The following is a 20,787-nucleotide window of genomic DNA, read 5'->3' on the forward strand; positions in this document are numbered from 1 at the left end:
GGGGAGGGGAAATGGGCAATGAATGGCATGAACCCCAAACGCAGAGGAGTTTCGAACACCAAGAGGGCCTGCAAGGGAAAGGGGAGAGAAGCTAATGTGGCCAGGCAGATCCAGGCAGAGCCCAGACCCGGGGGCGACCTGGTCTTCTGGCTGCAAGGCTCCTATCAGAGGCTGGCTCAGACTCCCCGCAAGCAGAAGGCCCACCACAGAATGCCGGAGGTATTGTTCTGGAAAAAGCGCTGAGATGGAGCAGCTCCAATCCCTCCCTGCCCTGATCCCCTCTTCCACCTGTCCCCCCGCCCCCCGCCCCCAAGAGAGACCACAGAGGTTTGTTTATTTAAACAAACAGGCTTTTATTGAGGGGAGGGAGGGAGAGAGAGAGAGAGAGAGAGAGAGAGAGAGAGAGAGAGAGAAACATGGACATGAGAGAGATACATCAATCGGCTGCGAGCCCACAACCTGGACACGGGCCCTGACCCGGAATCGAACTTGTGACCTGTTGGTGCACGGGACAATGCCCAACCAGCCAACTGAGCCAGATCGGCCAGGGTGAGAGCACAGAATTTGAGAGGGACCTTAATTTGAAACTGCTGAGAAATGGGGTGGGGAGGAGGCATAAGGAGGGGGAGAGGAAGCCTTGGCTGATGTGGAACAGGAGGGAACCAGCTTGGCCGCAGCTCCCGGGCTGCTCCTCTTGCACCAAGATGCTGGGCTCCACCTGTCCAACAGAGCAGAGTCGGGGAGGAGCCTCAAGCCAGGGCCAGCCCACAGCCCTCCTCAACAGCCACGGCTGTGGGAAGGGGTATGGTGTGCGTAACACTCACATCAAAGGTCCCGGAACTTGTCAGCCAGGGACTGCATGGCCGCTGCAACAGAGAGAGGCATAAGCAGGCACTCCAGATGGAGGGATAGAGAAGCCCGACCCCCTGTCCCTGTGGGGAACCTCCTAGCCCTGCAACCTGAAACCCCCTCCAGTCCCTACCCAAGGAGCCCTGGGCCTGACTCAGTCACTCACCACTTGAATTAAGCGTGGAAATGTTTTCCAAACAGGACAAAGTGTGCCAGCACGCAAGCTTTGGGGCATATCAGAACCATTCAGAATTTGTCAAACAAACAAGACCCACAGAAGCCATAGCAAGGAGCAGTTGAAGGGAGAATCAACGAGGCATCGCTAGACGTCCGTCCTGAGAGAAGATCTCTAGGACTGGTTCTCCTTGGCAAAGTGCGCTTGTAGCTCCGACCACACTTTCTTTCCTCTCTGTCCACACACCTAGCTGTACATGCACAGTAGGCTCCAGGGCCAGGCGTGCTGAGTTCTCCTCCCCACAGGAATGTTGGGCCCTGTGAGGCCACCTGTACCTGCAGCCTGCCCCAGCCCCATGCTAAGGCACTGAAGTCTGGCCCTGGCCCTGGCCCTGCCCCTGGCCCTGCCCCTGCCCCTGCCCCAGCCAGAGGTTCCTCCTACCTAGTTGCTGTCTAAGGTGGAATATTTGTCTCTGCAGCTCCGGGCACTAGGCCAGCAGACACCAGAGAAAGAGAAATGATTAGTGTACTCAGGCCTCCTCTCCCCTCGACGACACCCCCGCCCCCACCACCTGGGCTAGCCCCGCCCCTCCTCAGTGGGAAAAGGAGGTGCATGCCCTCCTTGAGGTGTGGGATGGCGGCAGCGGCGGCGGGGTGTGGGGAGAGGGGACAGACACGGGTCGGTTTAATCTGGACACACATCCCACAGTCTAGCTCAGAAATGCACTTCTAGGAGCCAGAGGGAGCATTACCCGAGGACAACCCTCTGCTCCAGGTGGTTGCTGCTGCCTTTCCGGTGCTGGGGGATGTCCAAGTGGTGCCTGGTCACCTGAGAGGGAAAGGACACAAAATCCAGCCCCCAAAGCTCCCAGGGAGGTGGAAAGGGCTTAGCAGGGTCTCACGTGAGGCAGCACCCCCCTCTGCTGGCAGCAAGTTGCCCCTGCTCTGCCCAGCAGCTCCACCCTTCTCTCTGGGCCTGCCTCGCCTGTTCCCCAGGGGCAGCCCACCCAGGGCTGTGGTCCCCAACACTGTGTGTGGCCCTGGGTTAGATGCTTGCAGAGCTGCAGGCAAAACCAGCCCCTGGGACAAGCCCAGTGGCCCAACCCGACCTATCGGAAAAGGCCCTGTTCTGCTGAAACTCTGTGTCTGGAGTGGCAGTTTGGGGCACAGCCTTGAGAATCACCCCTGTGCACAAACCCCATGCAGAGGATGAAGTGCCTTGCGCCCTGCCCTGTCCAGACACCCTATTTCCTGTGGGAGAAGCTGTCTGGGCAGGCAGGGAGGCAGGGAGGCAGGGAGGCAGGGAGCAGGGCTGAGCCCCTGGTGGAGCCAGAGCAGGAGGGCTCCCCTCCTCAGCCTCTCTCCCCACTGCTCCCAGCAGACCCATGGGACTCACTGGAGGCTCTGGGCCCTCTGGGCAGGACTTCTCCCTGGCTCAGGGCCCAGGGCTGTGCTTGTCCTGGAACCCCGGTGGCTCTGCTGTAGCCGTCACCGCTGTTGCCTTCTCGGCAGGATGGCCCTGGACTGTGTGTCTGAGGACGAAATAAAAATTTCTCACTTATTTGGACTCGGGATATGTGTGTGTGTGTGTGTGTGTGTGTGTGTGTGTGTGTGTGTGTAGGGGCTGAGGTGAGGCAGGGAATAGGGAAGGCAGTTCTGAGGCGGACCCCATCAGCACTTTCGCCCTCAGTCAGCCCCGGTCAGGAGGCCAGGCTGAGCTAGACACAACAGTGGGGTGCTGAGACAGCCCACGGCCCCCTGCAAGGACGGCTCGGGGAGCAGCTAGCAAGTAGGAGGCAGGGAGCCGATGGTTCTTAACATTGAAGCTTTGGGGCCCAAAGTCTTAAGGGGTCCCCTGATCCAAACCAGCTGCCCCAGCCCTCCCTACCACCCTAGCGGGGAAACCTGCCAGGTGTGGAGAATGGTGCCTGGCACACATGGAGGGCTAGCTTAGGGTTTGCCCTGGCTAAAACCACCCAGATCTGGCATCCTAATGACCCAGGGTGCCCAATGACAAGCCCTGAGGAGGGACAGAGGGAACGTGCCTAGAGAAGTGCAGGGCGGGTTGGGGAGCGGGGAGGACCATGGCCTCATACTCACTTGGACTTTTGGGCCTGGGTCGCTCTCCGGTTCCTTTTCTTCTACCACCACCGGCAGGGACCCCTTCTTCCTCCTGGCCCCAGACTTCTGCCCAGCGCCGGTGTGCTTGGGCTGTGTGGGTCCCAAGGGGTCCAAGGAATACCCCTTGCCCCTCCCAAGCACCGGACCACCAGCGACTGGGGGGAAGGTGGCTGGCTCCAGGGCAGCTGCTGAGACTCCCTGCCCCCAGGAAGGGAAGGTACCCTGGGGGTCAACTTTGGAGGCCCCTCCTAGGAACTTCTTCTCCTGGGCCACTTTCCTTCCAGGAGCGGCCTTGGGCGGGCTGCCTGGAGCAGCGGCTCCCGGCAGGTAGCTGGGCCTGCTCCCCACCTTCCCGCAGACCACACTTTGGGGTCTCCTACGGGACGCGTCCAGCTCTCCAACAGCCCGCCTCGCCCCAACTGAAGCCAGTCGTGGGGGAGCGGAGGGCAGGAAAGAGCCTGGCACGCAAAGGAACTCGTCCCTGGCATGGGCACCCGAGTGTCTGGGTGCGTCTTGCAGGCTCCTGGGTTTGGCCTGGGCCCCTCCTTTGCCACAGAGGCTCAAACCCAGCAGGTACAGCTCGCTGAAGTCATCTGATGACTCGGAGTGGGAAGGCCAGCCCACCAGGCCTTCTTCGGAGGACCACTGGGGACCCACGGTGACCCTTGACCTATTCTTAGCTCCTCTTTTGCAGTTTCCCCAGGCCGGGCCTCCCCCAGGCCCCATGACGGGCAGCCGGGCTGTGGAAGGCCGCCGAGATCCCACCAGACCATAGGCCTGCGAGCTTCTACCCTCGGGACCTGCCCGCACGTCCACCCAAAGGGCGGACGCCTCAGAGTCGCAGCAGCTCTCTGGGGAGGGGTTCCTGCGGACAGCCAGGTGATCCCGGTCGGTCAGCCGCGGCAGGGTGGCCATGGAGGCCTCCTCGGCAAGGTAGTCCAGAGTGCCCCCGTCGAAGTCGGCCGGGGAGCCAGGTCGGCCTTCGCAACCCCAAAGCACCCCTTCCATCACTTCCCGCTCGTCCTGGAAGCCTTCGAGGTCTGAGAACGCGCCCTCGTCCTGGCTGCTCGGCAGGGGCGTCCCCACAGTATGGCCTAGTCCACCGGCCTGCTCCCCGCCCTCTGGGTGGGACCCCACTCCCCAAACAGACCTCTCGTCCTTGTTGGGGGAGCTCATGTCGCCAAGTCCCGGCAGCCCAGGTACAGGGTAAACGGTCGCCCTGAGCACAGGCAGCGGCAGAGCGCGAGGCCTTGACCTTCTGAGAGAGCGTTTGTCACCACAGGCAGCTCACGCGGTGGCCTCCAAGCGTGCGCGACTTCCAAGAGCCATCACCGCCCGGGCCTTCTCATTGGTGCGTGTCCCACCGCCCGCCAATCAGTGCGCCCCTTCTAGGCCCGCCCCCCAGGCCCTGGCCAATAGGGTGGAGGGCCTCTGGTTGGTCCAGTCGTGCGTGTGACGTCACAGCGGCAGTTGGAAGCCAATCTGGTGGAGGAGTGTCGTCATAGGGGGGCTCCTCCCATCACTTCCTGCCCCGCCTCCCCCGGCCAGGCACCTACTGTCCAACTGGAGTCAAAGCACCTAGCCTCCGTTTCCCATGTACGAAGCGCGGAGATGATGCACCTGTCTGGGGGGTGGGTCGAGGGGGGGTGAGGGTGCAAGCTCAGGACGGAGGTGAAGCACCAGCCACTCTTCTGCAACAACACTTACGACCCAACAGGGAAACGCACACCCGAGCGCGTGGGCAGCGGTGGGTCCACATACATTTTCCATAAAGGCCCAGGGAGCAAAACTTGTGGCATTTACGGGCGGCAGGGTCTCTGTCGAGGCTCCGTTTCCCTTAGGATGGGTGGTCAAATCGGCCCCGGGCTGTGTGTTGCTGGGCCGGTTTGGTGGAAGGGCTGGGGTTTGCCCCCTCCCTCAGCCCCGCCCCGACTCTGAGTCAGTTCAAAGAAGAGGGAATCCCCATGGCCAGTGCACACCCCAAAAGATGCTCACCATCACTGATCCTGGGGACACGGACGCAAACCATAAACCCATTTTCACAGCAGGTCTGCAATAATCACAGAGCTTAACGCTCCCACGGGTGGGAGAGGTTATGAGCAAGCCCGTGCTTGGCCCACTGCGAAGTGCCCGAGGTGGGGGGCCTGGGGGGGCGGCGGGGGGGAAGCGGCGGCCTGTGCGCAGGCACAGAAGAACCGCTTGGGGAGGCAATTGCGCAGAATCCGGGAAAGGCAACTTACACAACGCTTGCTACGTGCCTGGCGCTCTTCTAAGCGCTGTAGATAAATAGTAACACATCCTCCCGACCATGCTAGGATTGAAGTACTCGCCCGTCACCACCCTCTTACAGGCGAGGAAGCAGGCACTGAGAGGTTCGGCCACTGGCTCAAGGTCATTGGGCTTGTAGCGATCAGCGGCAGGATCGCAACCAAGACAGTCCCGCTCCAGAGCCCTTGCTTTGGAGCAGAAAACCTTAAAAATGAAAAAGCGCCCATTCCCTCCATGACCAGGCATGGACCTCTGCCGAGTGCACCTTCTGGACACACGCCGGTACGTGTAGTGCATCAGGACACATGCTCAAGGGTGGTGGGAAACACTGGCAACACTCTAAATTCCCACCAGGAAGGAGGTGGATGAATGCAGTGTAGTGTATGCACCCTACATCTTTTGACTGGGTAGATGAAAACGCCCCAGTCAAAAGAATGCACAGATTCCAAAGGCACACAGCAAGCTGCAGAGCAATGGCGTTGGATACACATTTGTAACTTTTTTTTAAACTAGTCAATCCGAGATAAGGTCTGAGAGTACATATAGGTGTGCCTACAGACATGTTATAAAGGCCTGGGAGGACGCACAGCCAATGCTTACCAGTGGGCAGCCCGCCAGGGCGCCAGTTGTCTCTCAAATTTTCCTGAACCGCCTGCTTCCCAGCTTCCCAGCTTCCCTGAGCTGAGCAGCCCTGGCCCTCCCTTGGTTTCTATAAGGCCCTCCAGTGTTAGAATTTCCACTTGCTTGCCACCCAACCCCTACTCCAACAGCCCTCCTCCCTTCCTTCCACACCTTCTTCCTCTCTTTCCCATTCATACTCCCCTGTCTTTTAAAAAACATTATGTATATTATATACATATATATTATATGCATATACATAATTATATATATAGTATTTACATATATATATAATTATATATATGTATATATACATATTTCAGAGAGAGGAAGGGACAGGGAGAATGTAGGGCGCGGCTATAGGGTTAAGCCTCGGACTGACCTGTTGGCAAAGCCACAAACCAGTCCCAGCTTAGAGGGCACAGTCCCCTTAGCATAATTAGGCCTGACCTTATGTCTACCTAGATCTTATCTGGGAAGCTAATGGGCTGAGGGAGATGTAGCAAGTGCTGCCAAACCAAGTGAAACAAGTGAAACTCACAAGAACATTGTCACTATGGTGACCACTACCTTGTTTACCTCTGGCTATAAAACAAAGGCTCAGCTCGCCTCTGGATCTCTCTCTGTGGCCTCAGCCAGGCACAGGAAGATCCACCCCTAGACCCAGCTTATTCTCTTTGTCTGTCATTTCTTCATCCTTCACCACCCTCACTCAGGCTTTCGAACCCTTGGCTGAACTGGCTCGGCACAGCAGAGATGGAAACATCAATGATGAGAGAGAATCATTGATTGGCTGCCTCCTGCACGCCTCCTACTGGGGATCGAGCCTGAAACCTGGGCATGTGCCCTAACCAGGAATCCAACCGTGAATTCCTGGTTCATAAGTTGATGCTCAACCACTGAGCCATGCCTGGTCGGGCCATACTCCTCTGTCTTTCCAGTCGCCTCTCCCTCCTGCAGCCTACTCTGGCTGATCTCCTAGAGAGGCCTGAGCTGTCTGAACACCTCTTGCCAGAGGGCACTCAAAGAAAGACCCAATTTTTCTGGCTCTGATAGAGAAGGTTATGCAGCAGGGAGATTGGGTACACTCTAAATCTCTGATCCTCCTCCTCAAGTGTGCCCTGCCTCCCCTCCCCCCAACCTCTGCCTGTGTGTAGCTGATGCCCTCTCCCACTCCTCCCAGTCACTTTTAAAGACATGGTGGGCTATTTCCGACCTGCTAAGATGGATGAGGAAGGATATAGCAAAATCTCCTGTACCCACCACGGTCCTAGGAAACATTACCCATCCATCCAGTGGAAGCCTCAGCATCCCTCTGGCCATTTCCATTTCTTCCCTCCCATCCTCCTTCCCTCTCTACCCCACAGGGAGAATCCTAGAACTTCTCCACACCTCCCCCACTCTCCTCATCCCTGGGGCTCTGCTGGCTCCAGTTTCCCTGCTTTTTGTAGGTCCTCACCAATCTCTGCTAACGCCCTTCCCGCAATGTCCCCATTTTTGGTTTTGACCTACTATCTTGGCCTGGGGTGGGGCCAGTATCAGGGGATTCACTTAGCCTTCCCCACCACGATAGCTCTTACCCCACAGACCAATGACCCTGTGGGATTCATTGCTCCAACTGCCAAGTGTACCACTGGCACATAACTTGGGGGCTGGAGAAATGACCACTGTGTTCATCTGTTGATCAAACACCAGGTCGGCTCACTGTGAACCAGACTCTATTCCCAACTTCTTTTATTACCATGCCTCACAAGCCCCTCTCAAACAGCTACCTCCCCCCCCCCTTCCCCCCGCCGCCCATCGTGACACTATGGGCTTCCAGGATCAATGTCAGCTTAGACTCTGTGTCCAGTAGTCCTAGATATGTCTGGGTATTCGTCCAGTCCCAGTGTACAGTCACCCAAGCAGCTGGGAAAGCTTCTATGAACATATGCAAACAGGTTTGCTGTCCATATTACTTTTCATTTCTCTTGGGCAATTATCTAGGACTCGGCTTGTTGGATGGAGCAATTGGTAAGTATATTTTTAACTTTATAAGTGACGTACAAAATGTTTTTCAGTTTGTCTATATCATTTTGCATTCTCCCCAAGAATGCACGATAGTTCTGGTGCTTCCTCATTCTTTCTAGCAGTAGCATTCTCTGTATTTTATTTTAAATTTTAGCTATGCCTATAGGCATGTGGTGGCATTTCACGGTGTTTTTAATTGCTGTTTCCTTAATGATGAATGAGGTTGAATATCTTCTCAATAGCTTCCTGACATAGTGTCTGTTCATTTTTTTTGTTCCTTTTTTTTGCCCAGTGTTTATTGGGTTGTTTTATTTATTATTGTTGACTATTGATTGTTCTTTTTAAAAAATAAATGTTTTTTATTGATTTTTAGAGATATTGGATGGGGGAGGTATAGAAATATCTATGAGAGAGGAACATCATCAGAGAGTAAAATCCGTGATCAGCTGCTTATTGCATGCCCCCTACTGGGGATGGAGCCTGCATCCCATGCATGTGCCCTGAATGGAAATGGAGCTGTTGTCCTCTTTATTCTTGGGTGGACCCTAAACTTCTAAGCCACACTGCCAGGACTGAAGGTTCTTTATCTCTTTCAGATACAAGTCTCTATAATAAGTGTTTTACAAATATTGTCTTTCAACCTGTGTCTTATATTTTCATTTTATTTTTTTAAATAAAAAACATATTTTTTTATAATTTTATTTTGGGTCTCTAGAATCAATACCAGCTTAGACCCTGCGTCCAATAGTTTTAGAAATCCCTGCATCTTCATCTTTTTCCTGTATACAGTAATTTGACAATTTGCAGTCATTATCTTTAGGCAAGTACAGTGCATCATAACAGTATATATGCTCTGTAATTTCTTTCTGAAATTCTTTTTCCTCAGGACTTATACACCTCTTTAGTTAATTGGCCTGCTTTCAAAATTGCCTCACGGCCAGGAACTAAGCAAAGGATTGTGTCTTTTTATTGGAACAACTGCCCTGTTTATCTTGAATTGTTTTCAGAACCATCTTCTCAGTTCTCTTCTGTTCAAACACTCTTGATTGACCCACTGACCTTGTCATTTGTTACTGAAGTGTGGCATCCTGGTATCTCTTGGTTAATATCTGCCTTCTGTCTTCTATAATGTTGGGATTCCATTGTTTCCATGGATGTTAATGAGCCCAAGTTGGGACCACTTTCTTTCCATCATGGCCTTCAGAGGAGACCAACCACAGAAGTCTTAGTGATGCTTGTTCCCCTCACACTGGAACACTCCTGATGGCTTTCTTGAATGGCATGTTCTCTTGACCCTCTTATGTGGAACATAACCATCAGGCTATATGTCTGGCCTCACATTTTCTCTGTTTTCCAGCATTCCTGCATCACTCAACCTTTTTTTCCTTCCTCTACCACCTGCCAGTTCAAGGCAGTCATTTCCTCTTCTCTCCATGTGGGTCATCACTTTCTTTTTTTATTTATTTTTATTTTTAATTTTTATTGCTTAATGTATTATAACGGGTATTACATATGTGTCCTTTCTTTTTTCCCACACCCGTGACAATCCCCTGGCCTCCCCTTCCCCCCAGTGTCTTATGTCCATTGGTTATGCTTATATGCATGCATACAAGTCCTTTAGTTGATCTCTTACCCCCCTCCCTCCTGCCCCTCAACCCTCCCCGGCCTTCCCGCTGCAGTTTGACAATCTGTTTGAGGCAGCTCTGTCTCTGTATCTATTATTGTTCAAAAGTTTATAATGGTCTCTATTATCCATGAATGAGTGAGATCATGTGGTATTTTTCCTTCATTGACTGGCTTATTTCACTTAGCATAATGCTCTCCAGTTCCATCCACGCTGTTGCAAATGGTAAGAGTTCCTTCTTTTTCACAGCAGCATAGTATTCCATCGTGTAGATGTACCACAGCTTTCTAATTCATTCATCTACTGATGGGCACTTAGGCTGTTTCCAGATCTTAGCTATGGTGCATTGTGCTGCTATGAACATATGAGTGCATATATCCTTTCTGACTGGTGTTTCTGGTTTCTTGGGATATATTCCTAGAAGTGGGATCACAAGATCAAATGGGAGTTCCATTTTTAGTTTTTTGAGGAAACTCCATACTGTCTTCCATAGTGGCTGCACCAGTCTGCATTCCCACCAGCAGTGCACAAGTGTTCCTTTTTCTCCACATCCTCTCCAGCACTTGTCGTTTGTTGATTTGTTGATGATAGCCAGTCTGACAGGTGTGAGATAGTACCTCATTGTTGTATTGATTTGCATCTCTTGGATGATTAGTGACTTTGAGCATGTTTTCATATGTCTCTTGGCTTTCTGAATGTCCTCTTTTGAAAGGTGTCTATTTAGGTCCTTTGCCCATTTTTTGATTGGCTTGTTTATCTTCCTTTTGTTAAGTTGTATGAGTTCCCTATAAATTTGGGAGATTAGGCCCTTATCAGATAGGGCATCACTTTCTTAAAGCTTCTAATGGCTACTCAGGCAATGAATTTCCTCCATCTCCTGGAATCCTTGCCAGTGTGTTAAAACCCATGATATGTGAAAGTGTCTCCATTCAGTAAAACTTGCTTATACACATTGAAATGGAGATGGTGACCAGCAGGAAGGTAGGGAGGGAGTGTGAGAGAGCAAAGGAGCGATAGAGGAGTGTGTGGACGTGTGTGGTATGTGATGTGTGTGTGCATGAGCTAAGGACAGTTAGATTCTGCAGGTCTTCTAAGGGGCTGCTAAACCGGGCAATCTTAGACAGTGGAGTCCCGCTCTCAGCGTGGACACTTCTGGGTGGCCAGAGCGGGCACAGAGACCACACCATCTTGAGAAACAGAGCTGCTTGAGACTAGGATCCTGGCCTCACCACCACCCAGTCAGGTCTCAGATGCAAACTAGGACCCTGCAGCCACTGGGGACAGAGACCTGAGGCCACAGCTACAGGCCCACAGACACCAAGAATCCAGACATCCCCATGGCAGATTTCTGTGAGTAACAGAGCCCGTCCCCCTCCCTCCAGGCTCGTGGGCAACGCCATAGTAAATGATAGACCTGCTGTTCGCATGGCTTGCGCCACTACAGGAATTTGAGCCTGAGAGCTTGCAGTCACTGGGAATCTGTTCCCCGAAGCACCTCTGCAGGAACTTGAGCCTAGGAGTGCTCAGACACTGGGAATTTGTTCCCCGCAAGACAATCGGGCGACCAAACCCGAAGGTCACGCAGGGCGGCAGTGCCACCTGACTTTGATTCTGGGCAAGTGCATACTGAAGCCCCCCAAGCTTACCGGACCCCGATTCTCCAGGCAGGAGGCAGCACTAAGCACCAGTGATTTGACTCTGTTTCTTATCACATTCGCCTGGGATCCCTGATTCCCAGTGCATTTACACTAAGAGCCAGTGACTCCAATTCTTGGGGCATGCCCACACAGGGACCCTGAATCTCAGCGAGAGGCTGAGATACTGGATTCTTAGGGAATTCTGACTCCTGGCACACGCTAGGGGGCTCTGATTTTCAACACACTCCAGGGGGGGTCTCTGTTTCAGCGTGGTGTAGGCTGGGTCCCTGATTATAGGTGCGCACACTAGGCCACACTGAGCACTGGTAAAGCTGCCTCTGGGCGAGGCTGGTTCCCACCAACGCACAACAGTCACACATCTTAGTGTCAGAGCTCTTCAATGACACTGGGGGGGGGGTGTGCAAAGCTCCCACGGCACATGGCCCAGGCCCATGCAACTCGAAGTTGCATGGGGAGACGACACAATCCCCAGAGGAAAGAAAATGAGGAGCGGCCAAGAAAGGAAATTAGTGAAATTGAAGCATGCAACATGACAGAAAAAGAATTCAGAAGAATGGTTGTACAATTCATTCACTGGATGCATGAGAAAATCCACAACATATGCAAGAATCAAAAGGAAATGAAAAGTGATATAGCTACAGTCAAAAACACCATAGAAGGTTTCAACAGTAGACTAGAAGCAGAGGACCGAATTAGTGAGTTAGAAGATAAGGTAGAGAAACAAGCTCAATCTGAACGGCAACTGGAGAGAAAAAATAAAAGACAGGAGGAGAGCCTAAGGGAGCTTTGGGACAACATGAAACAAAGTAACATATGCATAATAGGGCTGCCAGAAGGACAAGAAGAGCAGCAAAGATTAGAAAATATATTTAAAGGAATAATGATGGAAAACTTCCCAGATATGGGGAGGGGGGGAACTTCCCAGATGTGTGTACTCTCTTACACAAGTACACAGAGTCCCAAGCAAGATGAATCCCAAAAGATCCACACCAAGACACGTCATAATTACAATGGAAAATCTTCACGACAAAGAGAGAATCTTAAAGGCTGCAAGACAGAGACAGAGAGTTACCGATAAAGGATCCCCCATCAGATTATGAAATGATTTCTCAACAGAAACACATCAAGCTAGAAGGGAATGGAAGGAGGTATACAAAGTGTTGCAAAGCAAAGGTCTGAATCCAAGAATACTGTATCTAGCAAGACTATCAATCAAAATTGAAGGGGAAATCAGGAGCTTCACAGACAAAAAAAGGCTAAGGGAGTTTATCACCACCAGGCAGCAATGCAAGAAATGCTAAAGGGAATGTTGTAAAAAGAAGAAATAAAAAGGTAAGAAAGAACACAGGCACAAAAATAGAAATGACTAAAAACAAGTACCTTTCAATAATAACTTTAAACGTAAATGAACTAAATGCTCCAATCAAAAGACATCGAGTAGCTGAATGGATAAAAATACATTATATATATGCTGTCTACAAGAGACCCACCTCAGAACAAGGGACTCACACAGACTGAAAGTGAAGGGATTAAAAAATATCTTTCAGGCAAATGGAAATGAAGTAAAAGCTGGGGTAGCAATAGTTATATTGGACAAAATAGACCTCAAAGTGAAGGCCATAACAAGAGATAAGGAAGACCACTTCATAATACTAAAGGGACCTATACAAGGGGATATAACCCTGATAAACATATATGCACCAAATGCAGGCGCACCCAAATACATAAAAAAAAAAACCTCTTGGAATCTATCAAGGGAGAGATTGACAACAATACAATCATAGTAGGGGACTTAAACACACCACTGACATCATTGGATAAATCCTCTAGACAAAAAAAAAAATCAGCAAAGAAACAGCAATCCTAAATGACTCACTCGATCAGATGGACTTAATACACATCTTCAGAACACTTCACCCCAAAGCCGCGGAATATACATTCTACTCAAGTGCTCATGGGACAGATTCAAAAATAGACCACATATTGGGTCACAAGCAAAGTCTCCCCAAATTCAAGAAGATTGAAATCATACCAAGCATCTTCTCAGACCACAATGGCATAATATTAGAAATAAACTACAATAAAAACAATCCAAAAAACTCAAACACGTGGAAGCTGAATAGCATGCTACTAAATAATGATTGGGTTACCAATGAGATCAAAGAAGAAATTCAAAACATCATGGAAACTAATGACAATAAAAACACAACGATCCGAAATCATTGAGACACAATGAAAGCAGTCCTGAGAGGGAAGTTTATAGCTCTACAGGTCTACCTCAAAAAAAAGAAAAAATGATAGTAAATCATCTAACTCTACATCTCAAAGAATTAGAAAGAGAGCCACAAGGAAAACCCAGAGTGAGCAGAAGGAAGGAGATTATAAAGATCAGAGCAGAAATAAATGACATAGAGACCAAAAAAACAATACAAAAGATCAATGAAACCAAGAGCTGGTTCTTTGAAAGGATAAACAAGATGGATGAACCTCTAGCCAGACTCACCAAGAAGCAAAGAGAGAGGACCTAAATAAACAAATTCAGAAATGAAAGAGGTGATATAACAACAGACCCCACAGAAATTCAAAGGATTGTTAAAAAATACTATGAACAACTCTACTCCAACAAACTAGACAACCTGGAGGAAATGGACTTATTCCTAGAAAAATACAACATTCTAAAACTCAATCAGGAAGAATCTAAAAATGTTAGTAGGCCAATAAATATGGAAGAAATTGAAGCAGTTATCAAAAAGCTCCCAGCAAACAAAAGCCCAGGGCCAGACATCTTCACAGGGTACTTTTACCAAATATTCAAGTAAGAAATAAAATCTATCCTCCTCAGACTACTACAAAAAATTCAAGGGGAAGGAACACTTCCAAGCTCATTCTATGAAGCCAGTATCACCCTAATACCAAAACTAGATAAAGACAACACAATGAAAGAGAATTATAGGCCAATATCCCTCATGAACATAGATGCCAAAATACTCAACAAAATACTAGTAAATTGGATCCAGCAGTACATCAGAAAGATCATACACCATGACCAAGTAGGATTTATCCCGGGGATTTAAGGATGGTACAATATCCTCAAATCAATAAACGTGATACATCACATAAACAAGTTGAGAGATAAAAATCACATATTCATATCAATCGACCCAGAAAAACATTTGACACAATCCAACACCCTTTCTTGTTAAAAACTCTCAGCAAGATAGGAATAAAAGGATCATACCTCAACATAATAAAAGCCATATATGACAAACCCACAGCCAACATCATACTCAATGGTCAAAAACTGAAACCATTTCCCCTAAGAACAGGCGCAAGACAGGGATGCCCACTCTCACCACTCCTGTTCGACATAGTACTGGAAATACTAGCCCTAGCGATCAGACAAGAAGAAATAAAAGGCATCCAAATTGGAAAAGAAGAAGTAAAACTGTCCTTATTTGCAGATGACATGATACTGTACATAGAAAACCCTAAAGACTTCATCAAAAATTATTAGACTTAAATGAATTTGAGGATATAAAGTTAATGCCAAGAAATCTATGGCTTTTCTTTACACCAATAGTGAACTTATAGAAAGAGAAACTAAAAAAGCAATCTCATTTACCATCGCATCAAAAAAATTAAGATTCCTTGGAATAAACTTAACTAAGGAGGTAAAAGGCCTATATGCGCAAAACTACAGGACACTGAAAAAAGAGATAGACGAAGACATAAACAGATGGAAGAATATACCGTGTTCATGGATTAGTAGAATCAACATCATCAAAATTTCCATACTACACAAAGCAATCTATAGATTCAATGCAATCCCCAACGGCATATTTCACAGATCTAGAATGAACATTCCGAAAATTCATCTGGAATAAAAAAAAGACCTCGAATACCTGCAGCAATCCTGAGAAAGAAGAACAAAGTAGTTCGTATCTCAATACCAGATATCAAGCTGTATTACAAAGCCACTGTTCCTAAAACTGTTTAGTACTGGCAGAATAACAGACATATAGATCAATGGAATAGAATAGAGAACCCAGAAATCAACCCAAACCACTATGCCCAATTAATATTCGACAAAGGAGGTAAGAGCATACAATGGAGTCAAGACAGTCTCTTCAATAAATGGTGTTGGGAAAATTGGACAGATACATGCAAAAAGATGAAACTAGACCAACTCACACCATACACAAAAATAAACTCAAAATGGATAAAGGACTTGAAACATAAGAGGGGAAACCATAAAAATACTAGAGGAATCCACAGGCAGCGAAATCGCAGACATATGCCGAAGGAATTTCTTCACTGATACTGCTCCTAGGGCAATGTAGACTAAAGAGAAAATAAACAAATGTGACTACATCAAAATAAAAAGCTTTTGCGCAGCAAAGGAAACCATCAACAAAACAACAAAAAAGCCCACTACATGGGAGAACATTTTTGCTAATGTTATCACCGATAAGGGTTTAATCTCCAGCATTTACAGGGAACTCATACAACTTAACAAAAGGAAGATAAACAATCCAATCAAAAAATAGGCAAGGGCCCTAAATAGACACTTTTTGAAAGAGGACCTACAGAAGGCCGAAATACATGAAAACATGCTCAAAGTCACTAATTATATGAGAGATGCAAATCAAAAGGACAATGTGTTATCATCTCACACCTATCAGAATGGCTATCATCAACAAATCAACAAACAACAAGTGTTGGAGAGGATGTGGAGAAAAAGGAACCCTTTTGCACTGCTGATGGGAATGCAGATTGGTATAGCCACTGTGGAGAACAGTATGGAGTTTCCTCAAAAAACTAAAAAAATGGAACTCCCATTTGACCCAGTGATCCCACTTCTAGGAATATATCCCAAGAAACCAGAAACACCAATCAGAAAGGATATATGCATCCCTATGTTCATAGCAGCACAATTTACCATAGCTGATATTTGGAAACAGCCTAAGTGCCCATCATCACATGAGTGGATTAAAAAACTGTGGTACATCTACACAATGGAATACTACTCTGCGGTAAAAAAGAAGGAGTTCTTACCATTTGCAACAGCATGGATGGAACTGGAGAGCATTATGCTAATTGAAATAAGCCAGTCAGAGAAAGATAAATACCACATGATCTCACTCATTTGTGGAATATAGTGAACAACATAGGCCGATGAACAGGGATAGATCCAGAGACAGAGAAGCAACCATCAGACTGTCACACTTCAGAGGGAAAGTAGAGGAGGGTAGCAGTAAGGGGGAGAGATCAACCAAAGGACTTGTATGCATGCATATAAGCCCAACCAATGGACACAGACAGCATCGGGGTGAGGGCATGAGTGGGAGGGGGTGTATGCGGGGAATGAGGTCACATATGTAATACCTTTATCAATAAAGAAACTAAAGGTTGAAAAAAAAACTTGCTTATACAGTCTTTTATTCTAGTCTCCTTTGTCCAGCACCCTCAAAATCAAATTTTAGTGATATTTCCCTGCTTCTGCCAGAACAGGCTGGCTATTCTTTGCAACTTTCTTTGGGGTATACTTTTCTTCTCCCTTATCAGGTTTCGCATACCCTCAGTGAGGCTATGAAGAGGAGGTGGAGGCTTCCAGTGGGAAGGGCACATGTGGCTTTGTAGGGGAGTAGACTTTATAGCATTTACCAGTACCGGGCATGTACTAGCTCTTATTTGGGAAGGAAGGGCTATCCTGCAAGCTCTGAGGCTTCAGGTGGTGGGGCCCTGGGCAAAATAAATAAAATGGCATTAGAGCATACTTATTTAACACAAAAAAAGGTCATGAAGGAATAGAGAAACAAAAATGCATAAGAAATATATAAAATCCACAACAAAATAACATATGTAAATCTATCCATATTACGAATGCATCAAACACTGAAATCAAAAGGTAAAGATTGTCAATCTGACATAAGAAAAGGATTCGACTATTTGTTCTCAACAGGGGATATACTTTAGATTTCATGATATAAATCCTTTGAGGATCAAAAGACAGAAGAAGATACACTAAGAATTGAATGACCAAGAGTTCTGCAGTAGCCATAATATCAGACAAAGTAGACTTTTAAGACAGAAAGTGTTACTAGAGATGAAATTGGACTTTTTATAATTATTAAAGGATCCAGTGATAAGGGAGACACAATAATTTTAAACTTATATGCACGTAACAACAGAGCCTCAAAATATATACAAAAGAACTTGACAAATTCGAGGGAGAAACAGCACATTCAACAGTAATATCTTGGGCTTTAATACTGTAGTCTCAATAATTGATAGAAGAACTAGACAAAGTTAGCAAGGATATACAAGACTTGAATAACAGTCTCTATTAAGTTGAGCTAGCTGACATCTATGAAACACTCCATTCAACAACAGTGGAATAAATATTCTTTTCAAGTCTACATAGATCATTTTCCAGGATAGAACATATTTAAGGCTATGAAACTAGTTTCAATAACTTTAAAAGGATCTAAATTATACAAAGGATTTAGCCCTGTAGTGGTAGAAGTGTGTAAGAGATGACAGTATCACTTAACAAGGCTTCAAATAAAGTAATGATGAGACAGCCAACTTTTAGTTAAGCAAGAAGATGAGGGGAACATCTAAAGATGTGAGTATTTTGGGGTACTTGCTGATTATGGACCATCTTCACTCTCCCCTGATGACCTCACTTCCAATTTCCCTGAGAATATATAGGGCAATCAGAAAAAAAACTTCCCTCCTTCCTCATGAGTGTTTTCCTCTATTTAGGATCATTTGTTTCAGTATACAGTTATTTCATTTCTCTTAAAAACCCGTCTTCTGATCCCACTTCCCCTTCAAGTTACCCACATTTCTCTGCTCAGCTTTACAGAAAAACTCCTTTAAAGGAGTTGTGTACACTGACTGTATCAAATTCCTCTTTTCCCATTCACTCTTCCTCTTTTTAAAAGAATGTATTTTTCTTGATTTCAGAGTGCAAGGGAGAGGGAGAGAGATAGAAACATCAATAATGAGAGAGAATCATTGATCAGCTGCCTCTTGCATGCCCCCTACTGGGAATGGAGCCTGCAACCCCGGCATGTGCCCTTGACCAGAATCAAACCTGGAACCCTTCAGTCCCCAGGCTGACACTCTATATACTGAGCCAAACTGGCTAGAGCTTCTTTTTTCAAAATTAAATATTGAATGCTTACCATGTCCCATTGAACAAGACAGATGCAGTTCCTGCCCTAAAGGAATTTACATTTCTGTCATAACCCTATCAGCAGTATTTTCTACATATTCAAATATGTTAATTCCTTTGTTCTTGGAGATCACTTTACCAGACTATGCTCCAATATTTATTGATTGCTAAGAGTGCTGCATTGATCTAGAGCAAGCATGTCAAGCTCGCGGCCCATGAGTGCATGCGGCCCACAATGAATATTTTTGCAGCCCAGCCAATATAATGGTATGTAAGAAACGTTTTGGGGACTCTTTCTCCCTCCCCATGTGGGAGTCTGTGCTATGAGAATCTTTCCCTTTCCCCATGTGGGAGTCTGTACTTGTTCTTAAATAAATTTCCACCTTTGCTATACCACCTTCTGTCTGTGGATTCATTCTTCAACTCCAGTGGACAAAGAATCCAAGTTCCAGTCTAAAAATTCTGTATCAAATTGGTGCTTTGGCCGAGAATTTCTTCGTAGGTCAGTCAACTCTTTATGTCAAATGCTCTCAAGGTTGCAGGACTGAACACCTGGATCCACCACTCCCGGGTGAAGGCAGCCCACCAATCGAGTGATGTCCAGCCTGAGTGGAAGGTGACCTCTGACCAGAAACACCCACTGCAGATCACCCTTAAGAAGACAGCGGATCTGGCCGATCAACCTGCTCCAAAGAATTCAGATGACACCCTGCTGAATTCTCCCTAACACTAACCTTTCTTTCTTATCTCCTCCTAAAGGTAATATGCTCTGGTAATTCTGGATAATCATTGGTTTTATCTTTCTAATAATTCTTATTTTGTCTTTTTATGAGTGCCGCTGGAACCTGAGGCTAGTACCAGGAGGAGACCTCGTCTGCTCTTGCTGGGACATAGAAGCACCATAAAATTACTGTTTCCCACACAGCAAGGAACAAAGGCCTCATCATGAATTGTTGGACTACACCTTGTCATGCCATCCTTGGCTACATCTGCCTGGCAGGAATAGTCATAATACTACTCTTTGTCCTAGTGGTTCACTGTTGTAGACCCCCACTGAACAGAAATAGAGGGAATAACATGCTCCCACTAATAATATTAGCTAGCACATACTCGCCTCCCATAGGGGCCACTGCCACGCGTCCTTGCTTAGAAACTCACTACCCAAATAAGCTACACCGGGTAGTCTATGGAAAAATCCAATCAAGCCAGATTTTTGTTAGCTATACTTACCAGCCTGCGGCATGTTATGACTCCACTACCAAATGCATGGGGGGTGGGGGATTGTATTGAACGGAAAAAAATGATAGGACCTGTCACGGCCAAAGTACAGCTAACTAATGTTGCTCCTATTTGTTTCAGCAGTACCCAGGGCCAACATCCAACAGGTCACCTCCCAGATGAACTATGAAACTCTACCCTCAAGGCTGAAAACACCACCTACCCTTGGTGCCCCCCTGCAGGAACATTCTACATGTGTGGGACCATGGCTTACCTCTGCCAGCCTGCAAACTGGACTGGAATGCCTTTAAACTTCAGATGGTCCTACAAACCAGAAGAATTCCCTACAAACCCCTCCGAGAGGAAAAAACAGGATGCTAACCCCTTTGTCATTGCCCCTTTCCAGCCAGAAGCAGCTAAGAATGTTCATCGCCCAGGTTCACCATAACATCCCGTAGTTGTTGTACCACAAGGCTAAGAGAAGCTTGTGGGACAAGCGGGGCGGGGCGGGGGGGGGCGGGGGGGAATGAGAAGGTTAAAAAGGGCTAATTCAAATGTAATCCTGATAATTGGGGGGCTAGCAATTGGAATCCATGCTAGAAAGCTAACCTATAATTAAGGTCATTACCTCCTTCCCAGAAACTGGTCTTGAAGACTCTGTTACAGAAGCCATAAACCTGTGAACAGTGCACTGCCCGGAGGGAAGGTTGTTTTGCTGACGCCAGGCCAGGCCATCAGATATGGCCTGGAGACCCCCAACACCTGAGGGCCTCTTGCAAAGCCCACGAAAAGGACCGGAAGCATAATCCATATTTGCGGGACAAAGACCACAGGGAGATATAAAATGAAGGCCCCTACATGTTTCAGTACTCTGATTTGGAAATTATTTCCCAGAGTCTGCCGGTGTAATTAAAAGTGTTTCTCTACTACTTCTTTTTCTTCAAAAAAAAGAGAAACATTTTAATAAAAATATCATAACTTAATTTTTACAATATCCTGTTATACATAATTATTAATAATGGACTACAATGCTCGCTAATATCTGATTATTATAATTGTGTTGC

The 20,787-nt window shown here is 47.3% G+C and overlaps 1 protein-coding gene across 1 annotated transcript; it reads right to left on the minus strand.

Moving 5' to 3' along the window:
• Positions 1 to 1,771: 1,771 nt before the first annotated feature.
• On the minus strand, positions 1,772 to 4,320 carry LOC308511709 (uncharacterized protein CXorf49 homolog; the record flags this gene model as incomplete). Its single annotated transcript, XM_081081649.1, has 2 exons — positions 1,772 to 1,852; positions 3,124 to 4,320. 2 exons carry the CDS (start codon positions 4,318 to 4,320, stop codon positions 1,772 to 1,774), a joined length of 1,278 nt encoding a protein of 425 aa, XP_080937775.1.
• Positions 4,321 to 20,787: the final 16,467 nt, after the last annotated feature.

Source organism: Myotis nattereri (assembly GCF_964212035.1).
Source record: "Myotis nattereri genome assembly, chromosome: X".
NCBI lineage: Eukaryota > Metazoa > Chordata > Mammalia > Chiroptera > Vespertilionidae > Myotis > Myotis nattereri.